The 13903-nt window shown below is 57.1% G+C and overlaps 2 protein-coding genes across 2 annotated transcripts in view; one reads left to right on the top strand and one right to left on the bottom strand.

The window, feature by feature from the left end:
* Positions 1–7112, bottom strand: part of EFNB2 (ephrin B2) — a 36553-nt gene extending 29441 nt beyond the window's left edge. Inside the window, exon 1 of the mRNA XM_056109809.1 lies at positions 6892–7112. Within this exon, the coding sequence (XP_055965784.1) occupies positions 6892–7013 (122 nt within the window). The 5' untranslated portion in view covers positions 7014–7112. The remainder of the gene's footprint in view (positions 1–6891) is intronic.
* LOC130019336 (collagen alpha-2(I) chain-like) lies at positions 7012–7885 on the top strand. The gene is made up of 2 exons (XM_056109962.1): positions 7012–7533; positions 7589–7885. The coding sequence occupies exons 1-2, from the start codon at positions 7012–7014 to the stop codon at positions 7883–7885; spliced, it is 819 nt and encodes a 272-aa protein (XP_055965937.1).
* Positions 7886–13903: the final 6018 nt, after the last annotated feature.

The following is a 13903-nucleotide window of genomic DNA, read 5'->3' as shown; positions in this document are numbered from 1 at the left end:
CCAGTCCCGCAGGGGCAAGGGGGCAAGGGTGCGGCCTGCCGTGCCCTGAGCAGCCCAGGGCCATGATGTGAGAGCAGACTCAGCTCCCCTACTGGGAGGGGTGAAGAACAGGCCCATCTCTGGGCTCTGGCAGCAGAGAGCAGACGCTGGAGGATCCCAGGAGCAGACCTCACAGTGCCTGGACAGGCCCGAGACCCGAAGGGGCCCACAGAAAACCCCCGCCCGGCTCCCCTGCCCGTGTTCGCTCCAGACTGTTTATGGCAGACACAACTTGTTTTCCTTCCACGGAGCTTTCTCCTACTACGCGTCTTTATTTGAAAGCAGCAAGCAGGCACTTAGCAGCCTCCAAATGCTTGGGACTAAAATTACAGAGCTGAATTTCTACATGAAAAGCCAAAGAGTTTCTCCAATGAGCCTCTGTGAGAGCCACAGAAATAAGACCTGTGGCCCTCGGGGTCCCCTGGAAACACGTCCCCACGGACCCCTGCCCTGTCCCAGGCCATTCTGGTCCGGACACTTCTGGGATAGGGGTCGCACTGGAGCAGAAGCAGGTAGCAGGGGTGCTGGGCTCTAGGCCAGGATGCCCGGGGCCTAGGGGAGTGGGCTTCCAGCATCTCGGTTTAATCGCTTTAACCCAGTGCCTAAGAGAAAGCCGGGGCCAGGGCAATTCAGCATCTCCTTTTGTCATTTGCCTGCCATAAATATGCGCCCGTCTGCGTCTGAAAAGCGCCAGGAGGCTGCAGGCTTGCTGGACAAGACTCTCGCTCTGTTCCCGGTTAACAAGCAGAGGCCGGAGCTGAATGGGCCATCAGCAATCATTGTCACCGAGAGAATGCAAGGTGCCTGGATGTGACCGGCTTATAGATGAGGCGGGCGTCCCTTCCCTTCCAGGACTGCTGGCCAGTGGGAAGGCTCTGGGGTGAGGAGCACTCTGAATTAAGGTGGGGAGCCAGGGACAGGCGCTGGGTTCCCTGGGTCTTCACGCAATAACTTTGAAACACTCTTCATACTGACAAGGTGATGGGACCCGGCCCAAGCCCCGACCCTCACAGCCAGAAACACACAGGGGCGCCAGCTGCCGGGGTCGGGTGAGCCCATAAAAATCCACAAGAGGGTGTGAAATGAAGTGGTGGCGTTTTTTAGGGAGGTGCCTGGGGGCTCTCAGAGAGTGGGTCCAGAAGGCCCCCAGGATGCTGCTAGGATTCACGGCCCCCCGGGGAACCCACTTAGGGTGGCAGCTGCCTCCAGGGCCATCACAAGTCTTAAGAGTTCCAAGTGTCCTAGGGAAGGAGCCTTTCTCGCAAGGCCAGAGAGGGGGCAGCAATGGCAGGGGAGGCAGCTCCAGCATCCCAGTCTCAGGTAGATGCCCCCTCCCGACCTGGAAGCTCAGGGCTCATTGGGGGACAAAGGTGGAAAGGGAGCCTGGCTGACTCCTGAGGCCGCTGAGGCCTAGCAGCTTGGAGCTGGGCGGCCAGGCCTCTCTCCCTGGGTCCCAAGGGGGTGGGATTCAGACGAAAATCTCTCCCCGTTTGATGAAATTGCTCATGTCCTCTACTTTCCAGGGTGGGAAAGATGAAAGCTGGACAAGAGCCTCTCCACCCCCCCACCCCACCCCACCCCACCCCACCCCACTCCCCAGCGCCAACACACACACACAGCCCAGGGGCCAGAGGGACCAGGCCCAGGTCCCACGCGATATGAGACGGCTCGGGGGTCCGGGCCCAGAATCAAAAGGTCTGTTTTGTTTTCAGACCCCTCCTGGCCTACCTAGGCCCTCTGGTCCAGGCCCTCCCAGCAGGCCGCTGCCTGGAGCCCCCCGAGATGAAGGCCTGGCCCGCCAAGTGCAGCTAATCCTCCAGAAAGGGGCCGCGGCTAGGCCAGGAGTTAAAAGGGGAGCTCTCGCAGGCGCCCCCAACGGCCGGGGCGATCTGAAGCCCGCCCCGGGCCCCCCCAGCCCAACCTAGAGAAAAGGCCGTCAATGGAATCTACCTTGGCCATATTAGCCGCCGCCAGTGAGCAAGAACTGAGCATCTTTTCTCTGCGGCCTTCTCGCCCCCGTCACAAGCAGCGCATTCATACTTCCTAATCCCAGTTTCCAGCACTCCCCGATTCTTACATAATAGCCAACAGCCCCGAGCAAGGGCCTTCCTTTCTGCACGCCTTTCAGAGACGTGTCATTTCCAACATCAAGCTAATCTATATGTTGCCATGGTTCCACGCTTTATCTGCCTTTACATCTTATGAACTGCATGGATTTACCACATTATTTTTATCTGAAAGACAGAAAATGGTGGTTTTATTGCCATACAATCAGATTACTGCTGCTACTTTCTCTATGCCCTTTTACCATACTTCAATCAAAAGGGATCAGTTTCTTTATACGCTGCCCTTGATTTACATTACATCTGTAAGGACCTCGTCTGGGTTGTAATCCCCTTATTAACTATGACCAGGGTTGATTTGCCTAAAAATAAAAGCAAATTGTGTCAAACCCTTTCACTTTGTTTTTGATTCGGAACTACAAAATGGATTACTAAAGAAATCTTCAGAGTTCACAGGGCTGGTACCGTACTGAATTTAAAATGAGAATTAAACAAGTTAAACAGGGGAACCATGTCAGCGGTTTACATCTTCCATCATGGGAGAAGGCTGAATTGCTCCTGCCTTTGTCTTCCTTGGCTATGGGGAGACAATGAAGCCGCAGGAGTTTTTCCAAGCTGTTCGGAACACAGTCCCGTTTGCCATCCTTCCTTCGTTGCTTTTCTTCTATTCCTCTCCCAGGCCATTCTAATTCTTCCCTCAAAAAAAAGGTGGGGGGCGAGGAGGTGGGGGGGAGGAGAGGAGAGGAGGGCTATTCCCTGAAAGAGCTAATTCCTGGCTAGCAGCTTAGCGTTCTATGGCTCCTGCATATTTTAATCAAAATATTTTAAACAGTTGAACACTCCTATTTAAGGCCCGGCTCCACTACACAAAGGGTGAGCTCATAAGCAAATCTATGTAGATGTATGATAAGTGACCTGAAAAACAGGCTCTTTATGTCAGCTGTGAAGGCCGGCAGGGATTAAGCACGGAGGAGCACTCATTTCATCACTATTTTTCTTAGAGCGGCACTTAACTTCACCCAGTCTAATTTGCAGTGGATTCCTTGGAAGATAAAGTTTTCATTAAAAAAAAAAAAAAGGAAAGAAAGAAAAGAAAAGTTGACGAGATGAGATATCCTTCCACAGCCCGGGCTAGGGGAGGGTCCGGTGTGCCTTCGGGGGTCTCTTCCCTACTACTCCTGTTCCAGTGCCCCCTGCTGGGATCTCAAATCGGTTCCCAGTAGGCCGAGGCCAGCAAGCTGGCCTGCCAGGGAAGTCCCCAGGCCTTCACGCAGGACAGCGGTGACCCCACAGCACCAAGGCAGCACCCCTCCGCCGGCCGCTGACGATGGCATGCCACCCCCCTCCCAACCATCCGCTTTGGAGGAGAGGTGCCCTGAGGCTACCCCAACAGTGGGCCCCAGCTTGGGCCTCTCCCACTCAGGCCGGGCTCCTGGACCCCTCTTCCCACAGAGCCTGTGCTTCCCCCGTCCTCAGGACCCAGGTTCCCATGTCCGGGGGGGTCTGGGACGGCCTGTGCCCAGACTGAGTCCAGAGGAACTGTCTTCTGGGCCGGGGGCAGGCAGGAACCAACGGTCTGCTCCAGGGGGGTCCAGGAACACCAACAGCCTCTCACCTATAGCCTATCAGCCGCTGGGGAGGAACCAGCGAGCACAGCAAGTGAGCGGACGCACTCCCAGGCTCACCCACCCGGGGCCTTTGTGCTGTTCTCTCTCTATATTAAAACCGACAAGATTAACCCAAACACAAACTGCGGAGCATAGTTCAAGGGCCTATTCAATCAGAGCTGAATGTGCATTTGTTTACCTACAAAAATAAGAATTTCAGACACAATGGAAGGCAGGCTGGCTTATATATGGCCCTGAATGGGCTGTTTAAACAGCGCTATCCATTGTCGTTTATTTTATCAATCCCTGACAGCTCTATATTTATTCAGAGCCTGGCTGGGGTGAAGCCCAGGCATTGTGGGTTATCTGGATATCGTCCAGCCATTCTTTTGTATCCAGTCAATCAATATCAGGAATTCGGTATGATCTCGAGGGGAAAAAATGACATGGGAAAACGCTTGGCTCACGAGCTGGTATCTGGGGCCTAGGGGAGAAGCAGCAGCCCCAGAGAGAAGAAATTCAGGCGCCACCAAAGTTCCCAGCAAAGTCAGTGCGATCCGTCCTAAAACAGTGTACCAACCGAGATACGCACATTCCAAAGTGAAATGAATGGTTTGGTTATGTTTTTAGAGGAGCCGACCATTTTATTTTGGCAAAAGCATGATGCTTGGGGGGGAAATGGTTCTACTGAAACGCTAATTAAAAATGGAAGTGAGGCTTTTCTCTCTTGAGTTTGAAGGGGGGTTCGGGGGGCGGGGGGAGAAGCTCGGCAAGCTCAATGCCACCAGTCACCCCAACTTTCCCCAAGCCACTGGGTACAGAATGACCGGGGCTCGCTCCCCGCGGGGAACTTCTCTGCATACCTAGGAAACTCTCACAGATGGAGCAGAGGCAGCCCGTGCCCGTGGAGTTATGGAGACCGTGAATTTACAAAGGATTTTTCTGGACCCTCAGTTCAAACAGCTGCTGCCCGCTCCCTGCATCCACCACCTGCTCGCTGACCTCGTATGAAACAAATCTAATTACTGATGGCTGCTTCTTTACCAACGAATCGTCCCCCCACCAGTCGGCAGAAAGTGCCTCTGGTCACCTTCCCTGCCCGCACACCGTCTCCCACCCAAGTCCACCCGGGGAACCAAAGTTGCACCAAGAAATACAGCAGGTTTGGGGGCGGGAGGGGGGTTCTGTGGTTGGTAAATCCCACCTCCCCCTTAGAGAAAGCCCTCTGCCCTGCTAGCTGGGGCACCCCTCCAGCGGCCTGCCACTGCATACTTTGCTAAGCAGACCTTTCCCCGAGACAAATTACCCCGTCCTCCAGGCCAGCCATTATGGGGAGAATTTACAAAGAAACGCTCGTCTCCAGGCCCCGAGCGCGCGCGCGGGCGCGGGCGCGCCCCGCCGCCTCCCCCACGGGGGACCGCGCGCCCCACGCAGCGCCCCTCGCAGCACCCTCCGGGCCCTTTGCGGGAGACCCCTCGGAGGCCAAACCTCCGAGGGCGACGGCCACCACTCCTCGGCTCCTTTTCTTTCCATCCCCAACCCCTCCTTCCCCGCTAGTCCGTGTTTCTGAGCCCCCTCTGGGGGCCACGCGCGCAGCCCGGGTCGTGCAGAGGGCGCGGGGCGCATCCCCGGGGCGCGGGGCTTGGAGATCCCCAGCTGCGTCTACACCGACATCCATCCCGGATCGCGGGGCGGGGAGGCTGCGCCCCCCCCAACCCCCGAGAGCCGCGGCCGTGCGGGGCGCGCGGGCGGCATCGCGCGTGGAAGGGCGACCCCTGCCTGCGGGCGCGGCGCGGCGGCCCGGCCCGGTTCCCGGTTCCCGGTTCCCGCGGGCCGGGTGGCCCAGGCCGGGGACCCGCGCCCGGAGCCCGTGCCCAGGTGCCCAGTGCCTGTCTTCCCCGGGTCGCACCGCCCCTGCCCGGGCCGCGCGGATGGCTGGGTGGGTGGGGGGCGTGGGGGGCGCGGGCGACGCGGGGGGCGCGGAGGGCGGCGGCCGGGCGCAACTTTTCCCCGGCGGTGGCAGTGGGGCTGGCAAGTGCCCGCCGACCCGAGCCTCATTCCCAGCCGCGCCGCCTGGCACAGCCCGGGGACCCCGGGGACGCGGGGAGCGCGCTGGGTGACCGAGTCGGGGAATTTGCAGCTTTACCCCCCACTTTCCAAAGAATGGGTGCCGTTCTTTAGCGAAGACGTGGTTCCTGAATCCACACCCCCTCTCCCCGCATCTCTGGATCCCACATCCACGTCCCCTATGGCGGGACCCCGGTTAGGCCACGGATGTGTATTCTGCGGGAAAGCGCGTCCGACAGGCGCCGGGCCGCGGGGTGCCGGTTCCCGGGCTGGGTGGGGAACTCGGGGAGCTTCCTGGGTGGGTGCGGCGCTTCTGCCGGCGCCCGAGGAGACGCTGGCGACACGGCCCCGCGCGCAGAGGGCCGGCCCCGGCCCCGCAGATCGAGGGGTGCGTCCCCGGGCCAAGTCCCGGCTGCGCGCTGCTGGCGCCCCGGGAAAGTTCTCCGGTCCCGGCCTGCTCCAGGCCGCCCGATCTGACAACAGCCAGTCGGATCCCAGGACTCCCCGAACCTGCCTGGGCGTCCCCACACCCATCCGCGGGCGTGTGGGGGTCCTTGGCACCGGGCCGTACCCTTTGGCTGGAGGCGCCCCCGAAAATCCCGCCCGCGCTCGGGGCCTCGGATTTGGAGGCGCGGGGCAGACCCCCAGCCCCAAGCCGAGCGCGCATCCCGGGGAGGCTGAGAGGGCTCGGGGTGCGCCTGGGTGGACTCACGGGCCGCCTGTCCGCCCAGGTCCCCGCGCGCGGGGGACGCCCCCGCGACCCGGCCGGGGCGCCTCTCCCCCTGCCCGGTCCGCGATCACATTCTCCATCCCCGCACAGAAGCCGGGGGTCGGGTATCGCCACCCGACACCTTCCCGGACGCGACACCCGAGCCGCCGCCGCCAACGCCGCCGCCGCCGCCAAGGGCTCGGCAGCTCCGGGAGCGGGTGGGGGGCGCCCCCGGGAGACAGGGTGGCGGGATGGAGAGCGGGGGTCCCCTCCCCGGGAACGGCGGCGGGAGGTCCGGGGCGCGCGGCGGCCGCTCGGCGGCGGCCCGACCGAGCCTCCCTCCCGCCCGGACGGCGCGGCGCGGCGGCGGCGGGGGCGCACGGGGGGCACCGCGGACGCCACTTACTTGGAGTTGGAGGAATTCCAATAGATGGGCTCTAAAACTATCGACCTGGAGATGGCAGTTCTGCATAAAACCATCAAGAATCCCCAGCAGTACTTCCACACCGAGTCCCTCCTCGGAGCCATGGCCGAGCCGCGCCAGGCTCCGCGCACTCCCGGCGGCGCAGGGGACGGGGCGCGGGCCGGGGGGCCCCGATCCTCCGGGCGGACGGACGCGGCGACGGCGGCGGGCAGCAGCTCCGGCGCGCTCCAGCGGGGGGCTTCTCAGGGCGCGGGGCGGGGGCGCCGCGCCGGGCGCAGCGGGGACCGACGGCGGCTCCCGGGCGGCTCCAGGGTGCCGGGCGCGTCGCGCACTATAGATCCAGGGAAGCGGGCAGCGGCCCCGGCGCGCGGGCGCCGCGCGGGCGCGGATCCATGTCCCGGGGCTGCGGGGCGGACGCGGGGCGGCGAGGGGCGCGGGCCGGGTCGTCGCGGGCCGCCGGACCGCCGAGCCTTTGTGTGCGGGGAGGGCGCCGGGAGCAGCGGTGCGCGCGGGTCCCCGCCGAGGAGAGTCAGCGCGGCCGGCGCGCTGTCAGGCCGCTATAAACGCGGGGCCCCGCCCCGCCGCGCACCGCCCATTGGCCCGCCGCGCCTCCGCCGCGCGCCGGTTGGCCGGCCGGCCCGTCCGTCCGCCGCCCCCGCCCGGCATTGGGCGCCGCGAGGCGGGGCGCCGGCTGACAGGTGAGTCCCGCCCCCGGCCCGGGCGGCGCGCGCCGGCCGCGCTCTCCCGCGGCTCCCCCCGCGCGGCCGGCGCGCGGGGCCTGCGCGTGCACCGCGCGCCCCCCGGGCCCGGGGTGGGGGGCGCCGCGGCCACTTGTCCCGGCGCCCCGCGGCGCGCCCCACCTCGCCCGCCCGGCGTCCTGACCCGCACCGGGCACCACGTCGAGGGCGCACGAAGCCCCGAGGGTCGCTCCGAGGGTATCCCCGAGGGTCCCCCCCCTAGACGAGACGGCCGGTGAGTCCGGCCCCGCGCACCCGCTCCCCGCCCGCGCGGCCCCTCGCTGCCCCCCACGCCGGGGCTCCGCGGGGTGCGTGTCCCACCTGGTGGCTGGGCCGGACGTCGTCTGCGCCCCGGACCGACACCAGGGCGCGGTGAGGGGCCGGCGCCGCTCCGAGGGTCGCGGGGCAGCGAGGAGGGGGCTCCGCGCGCGCCCGTCCAAATCGGGCCCCCCGCACCGCCCGTCTCGGCGTCCCCCTGCGCCCCGCGAGTGCCGCCCGCGGGACCTGGCTTTCCAGCGTGGCCTTAACCCGCAGACACGCTCGCGCCTCCCCCAAGGTGACCGGGCGTCCGGGGGGACGGGGGCACCCGGCGCCCCGTGGGAGAGGCGCTGCCCGGCTGCGCTCGGGATGGGGCACCCGCTGGCTCGCCGCGCTTTGCACGGAGCCACAGCGCCCACTAGCGACGGTGCGAGCCCCGCGCGCCCCAGCCGCGCGCCCCGGGGACGCTCCAGCCGCGCGCCCCGAGAGCGCGGGCGGCGCCGGGGTGCAACCGCGAGCCCCGGCGGGGGAAGGGCGTAGACCCGCCCGGGGGCACCGCGCCGAGCCGGGGGGGCCCGCGAGCTCCCGGCTGCGGTGCCCCGAGCCTCCATCTCCCCGGCCGCGGCGCCTGCGCGACCCGCGCCCGTCTGGAACCCTTGCCCGCTGCAGACGGTTGGAGAACGGCCGCGCGCGAGCGTCTCGGCTCGGGACTGGATTTCCCGACGCTCCCCCAGCCTCGCTCACTGCTGGGCCGTTGCTTTCGGGAGGGTTAAATATGATTTTCACGCTGCGCAGTGATCGTTTTCCCCCAAACTGTTGGAGAGCTCAGAAACGCCAGGCGCGGGCGCCGCTCTCTTTCTCCCTGGGAGCTCTCCAAGAAGAACGCGATTTCCCCTCCCCGTTAATTGTTCGTTTAAAAAAAAAAAATAAAAAGATAAAAAAAATAAAAACGCCCTCGGTCTTGAAGGAATGATTTTTTTTCCCCCTTAAGACTCCAAGTCCGTAAGACTGGGTAACGCAGGAAGGGGCCTCCTCGCACGGGAGGAAAAATGGGTCGTTTTGGAAATCGGCGTTGAAACGTGGCGGGAAAGACTGGGGTGGCTTGAAAAGTTCGTTTGCCCACCTTTCAAAAGAACGAAAAACCGGCCTCCGTGCATCTTTCCGCTCTTGGCAAACTTAAGACACGGAGACTCAATTCTGACCCCGTAACTCCTGCATCCTCTCTGCAAGGGAATGAGAGGAAACCAGGAAATCTGTCGGCTCAAAATAACCCTGCCTTCCATTTTTAGTAAACCAGATAGCCCCGCATCTAGCGCTTTTTTCCCCCACTAGGGAGAAATAGAAATGTGCGTTTTTTAAATTGCTTTCCCTTGTTAGTGTGTTTAGCCTCCAGAGTGCTCCCGAAGCATCCTGCGCTGTGACGCACCGGAGAGAAGGTGGCCCTGAAGCATCTCGGGCATGGGACGGGTCCAGCGCCCCACAGAACGAACGGCGCAGCTTCAAGCCGAGGGTCCCACCTCTGCTGTTGCCTTTGTGATCATCATCTTAAGTTATTAGGGCCGACAATCGCACGGACTGTTATGCCAGGCCAAAATAAACAAGTTGTGTGGATTTGTGCCAGGCATTTTCCAGCACACCGAAGAGGTTAGAACCAAATCGCATCAGTGTAACACCTGGCTGCAATTCGGGTTTCATTTCTCAGGGGTGCTGGAGAGTAGCAGTTATTCCGAGTATCTCACTTAACCATTAAGGACATTCTTATCCCTGGGCATCACAATGAGATATTTTAATTAAGCAGAAATTACCGCAATTGCTTCTATAGTTAAGAAGTTTCTAACTATAAGAAACTATAAAGTCAAAAGAAATTTGGAGGGAACATCGGTTATAAAAACTGGCAAACAGAAACATGAATAAATGGGTAATAAGGAATTAAATACCAAAAAAAAATGGTAACTTTTTCATTTGCTTGGGGAGGTTACTTTTCCCCAGGCAAATGTATGTACCTATTAGGTTCCTGTCTCTTTGAATTCCCAAGCCTACTTTGGTCTTTAGAAATTAGGGGATTAAAATTTTCAAACCCATTCCAGGTGTAGTATCCCAATTCTAGGAGATACTCCAAGACATCTAATAGTTTGAAAAAAAGAAAAAGGAAAAGGAAAGAAGAAACCATATGTGCCTTGGAGCTGGCCTCATGAGTGGAGCACAGGCTTTTCATGCAGGGGGTTCGCTGCGTGCAGTTCCTGTGGCCTCACCACTCCATCCACTGGAAACGGCAACAGAACCACACTCCCGCACCACTACCCAGCACCAACTCTAATATTACAAACGTTGAAATGCTTGCTTAAGTCAGGTGCTTCCAAGGCGGCTGGCAGCCCTGATCAAACTGCAGGCTGTATTTCCAGCAGTGCACGCACGGATTCTTTCCTAGTAGTCACTGAACTTCAAAGGGCATCTTGTTCTGTCTGAGGGCAAGATCTTCCATGAAAATGAAGTAAAACCCTTTCTTAGCCTCAACTTTGGCAGATGCTCCTGTCTCACCTGTTTGGTTATAAAATTCCCCCGCTTTACACACTGAAACTGATTGTGGAAGCAAACTTATTACACTGAACCTTTGGTCACAGAGAAAAATTTCCCTTTGGGAAAGTTTGATGACAGTGCAAACCTTAGAGAGGACAATACATACCCTATGGAACCCAAATGCCATCATTGTCCACTAGTCACTGAAACCATCGATCGCTATCTAACTTTAACACAAAAGCCACGCAACTATGTTAGAGCTCGTGCTTGGACTCCGGGCAAGAGACCTTCACATCCTTCCGTAGATCTTTGGAGCTGCATCAGACACTCGGAATTAGATTACCGTGATGTATCAGGAGGTAACAGCCAGCAGTAGTGTCAATTTTTATCACTCTTTAATTCTAGTATTTTAACCTGTATGAACAGATTTCTACTTAATGCACCCATATGTAATATATTTGTTAAAAATTTACTGTAACATATAAGATGTATTACTGGCAGCAGTCATAGGAATAACAATCTCCCTTAACGAGTCCCTAAAATCTTATTTTTGCGGGGCCGGAGCAATAGTCCAGTGGTGAGGGCATTTGCCTTGCATTCGGCCGACCCGGGTTCAATCACCCATAGGGTCCCCCAAGCACCTCCAGGAGTAACTCCTGAGTACAGAGCCAGGAGCAACTCCCGAGCATCGCCAAGTGTAACCCAAAAAGCAAAGAAAAAAATTAAAAATTAAAAAACATTTTTGCTCCTCTATCCCACTTTAGAAGGAAGTTTAACCGTATTTAAAATGAACTAGTTAGGTATTCCTGTTTTCCTTGTCATTTACTCAATGGTGAAAACCAAGAAAATGAGGAGACACTCATCAAGAATTGACCCCCAATAAACCAGGTTTCATTCCTAGTTCAGTCTCATCCAACTTAGAAAATGCCATCTGCCCTGGGGTTGGTGGGGACCCTCAGATGGCCGGGCATGGTCTGTCTTCATACATGGGAAGAGCAACGTGTTATCAAAAAGTAGGACAGTTTTCTGCCCCGTCATGTGGGCGCTTTGGCAATCATCTTTCCAAACACCTTGTCCTGAAGTTGTGGTCTCACACCTCTCCATTTTAATTGGTTTAGTGGCCCTCCCACAACTGTTCCTGAGCTGCCAATTGTGTATCTAAGAGCAGCAAATACACGAAGGGTCCCGCAGCATAACCTAAAATGCTTAAACCAGCACGGAGGAGTCACAGTACGGAGAGGGTAAAGGATTAGTGAGTGCAGGTTTTTCAAAATGACACCACCAGGGGGTTCCTGTCTGAACAAAATCAGAAAACAAGCAATAAACATTGCAAGTAGGAGGTGAGGGAAGGGGCCGGTGCAGTGCCAGGCACCAACTTGGCCAATGATAACCCTGGTCTGTTCAAAGTTGCTTCTGGGACAGATGTTGGGACATCCCAACATCCTTCTGCCAAGGGCCACTGGCATCTTCATAGCATCACTCCCTAGTCACAGGGTACAGGAGCTGAGCTGGGGCACCAGAGGCAATTCCACGTGTCTGTCCCGACATCGCACCCACTGACTTTCCTGTCCTCTGCTCAAGTCTTTGCCTCCAAGGGCCCTTCCTCTCAGCTGACCAACTGCAGGGTTTGCGCGTGGACTCCTGGAAGGAACGAGCAGCCCGAGAAAGATGCCTGATCTGAAGAGCTTCGGGACTGGACCGCCAGCCCTGGGGCCACGGGGCAGAAAGCCCTCGACCACGGGAAAGAGGTTCTGCTGTCAGAGCAGCTCCAAAGAAATGTTGGTCCCTCCAAAGAAGGGACAGGAGGAGGAGGTCCCGACTATAAAGCGAGCAGGTGCCTGGAGATGAAGTGAGGCATTAGGAGTGTTGAGAGTCCACTGGCCACCGTCAAGTCTCTGTGCGAACATTTGCAAAGAAACAAAAGCAGCTGGAAAGGTGAAGGTGCAAGTCACGGACATAAGCACAACGGAGAGTCACGGCAGGCAAGTGAGGCTCCAGGAGCTGAAGAGCCCCTGCCCTTGTGCCCACCCCAGTTGCTTTCAAGTGTCCGTCTATGCAATTACACTGCAAACGCCACCGTATAAATGGGAACGATGCGCTGTAACTGCTATTAATAAAAATAGAGCCAGTGGTTAGTTCTATAATGGATATGGAATAACTAAAACTTGAAAACACAGGAAGAGTTAATCTACTTGGAAACAGCTGAACTAGTTCACCGGGACAGAATCTGAACTTCCAGAATATGTACACAACGGCCAGGAGAAACAAATGAAGAGAACAATTACACATTGTCACAGTACAGAAAAGGTTGGGTGTACTTTATTAACAATTACATCCTCTTTCCTGAGGCCTGGCACAGGAACAATTTCAACATGTGATGGGAGTCTCCAACAGCAAGCAGATACTTCCACACGTCACCAGGGAACTTACTGTCACTTCACAGGGACGTGGCAGTAAGAAATGTGTCATTAAAAAGGCACGCAAAAACTGATTTCGAATTATTTTGAAATATTAAAATCCAGGCTACTCTCTCAGATACAATGTTTAGTACACGTGTGTAGCAGAACAATTTTTAAACATTTCCCAAAACTTGAATACACAACTTAGAAACAATAGATCTATACCAAATTTAAAAAAAATAAAATAAAATTACATTTAAAAAAGAACCACGAAATAAGTGACGCAAACCTGTATTGAGAGATTGGGGAAAAAAAGATGTTTCTAAGCAACCTATATTTTTCAGGTAAATGAAGTAAATATTTTAAAGCAATAGATTTCATGTACTACTAAGCCAGTTCTGACTACAGTTCATGCCTATTTAAAAACCTATCTTTAAGGTTAAACTGATTTAATTGTTCCTTACCACAATTAGACTCACTGAAGAGCTCAAACTAAAACAATAGTGTTTTTCTTAGCATGCACACATAATAATCGACCATGTAGTCATCTCGTTCGCTTGCTCTACTCTGAAAGACTGATGGAATTCTCTCACAAGTACTGGGAGCTATTATCTCTACTTCAAGACGTTTCTGTGTCTTGGGCAGCCTTTTATCTCCAGACCCTTGGCCTGAATGATCTGATCACCAGGAAACCAAAAGCAAACAGATGTGAGCATGAATGAGGCAGACTGCGTGTAGAATGGAAAAATCATCCATAAACCACCACAAGCACAACCAAGACCTTTGAAAAAAGGTGTTTGCCGCACCCAACGCATGGGTCTCGCGCGGCTGAGCTGCCGGCCCCCACCTGGCCAGAGGGTCCATCCTTCCCAGGGGCCCGTTCTCAGAAGCTCAGATTCTAAAGAGCTTTGGAAGCACTTGTCTAGTCTTCAAGTATAAGGTGTGGAGATAGTACTTGTATCCTAAATTAGAGGCACACGTTTGAGAATTTTTATCTTTCTCTGAGTGTTTAGGCTTTCTTAATACTGATGCCATTAACTGCTGCATCGGCATAAACTAGCTATCTGTAAAAATAATCATTAG

Source organism: Sorex fumeus, unplaced genomic scaffold (genome assembly GCF_029834395.1).
Source record: "Sorex fumeus unplaced genomic scaffold, SorFum_2.1 ptg000008l, whole genome shotgun sequence".
NCBI classification, from domain to species: domain Eukaryota; kingdom Metazoa; phylum Chordata; class Mammalia; order Eulipotyphla; family Soricidae; genus Sorex; species Sorex fumeus.
This window is presented reverse-complemented; position numbering and strand designations above follow the sequence as displayed.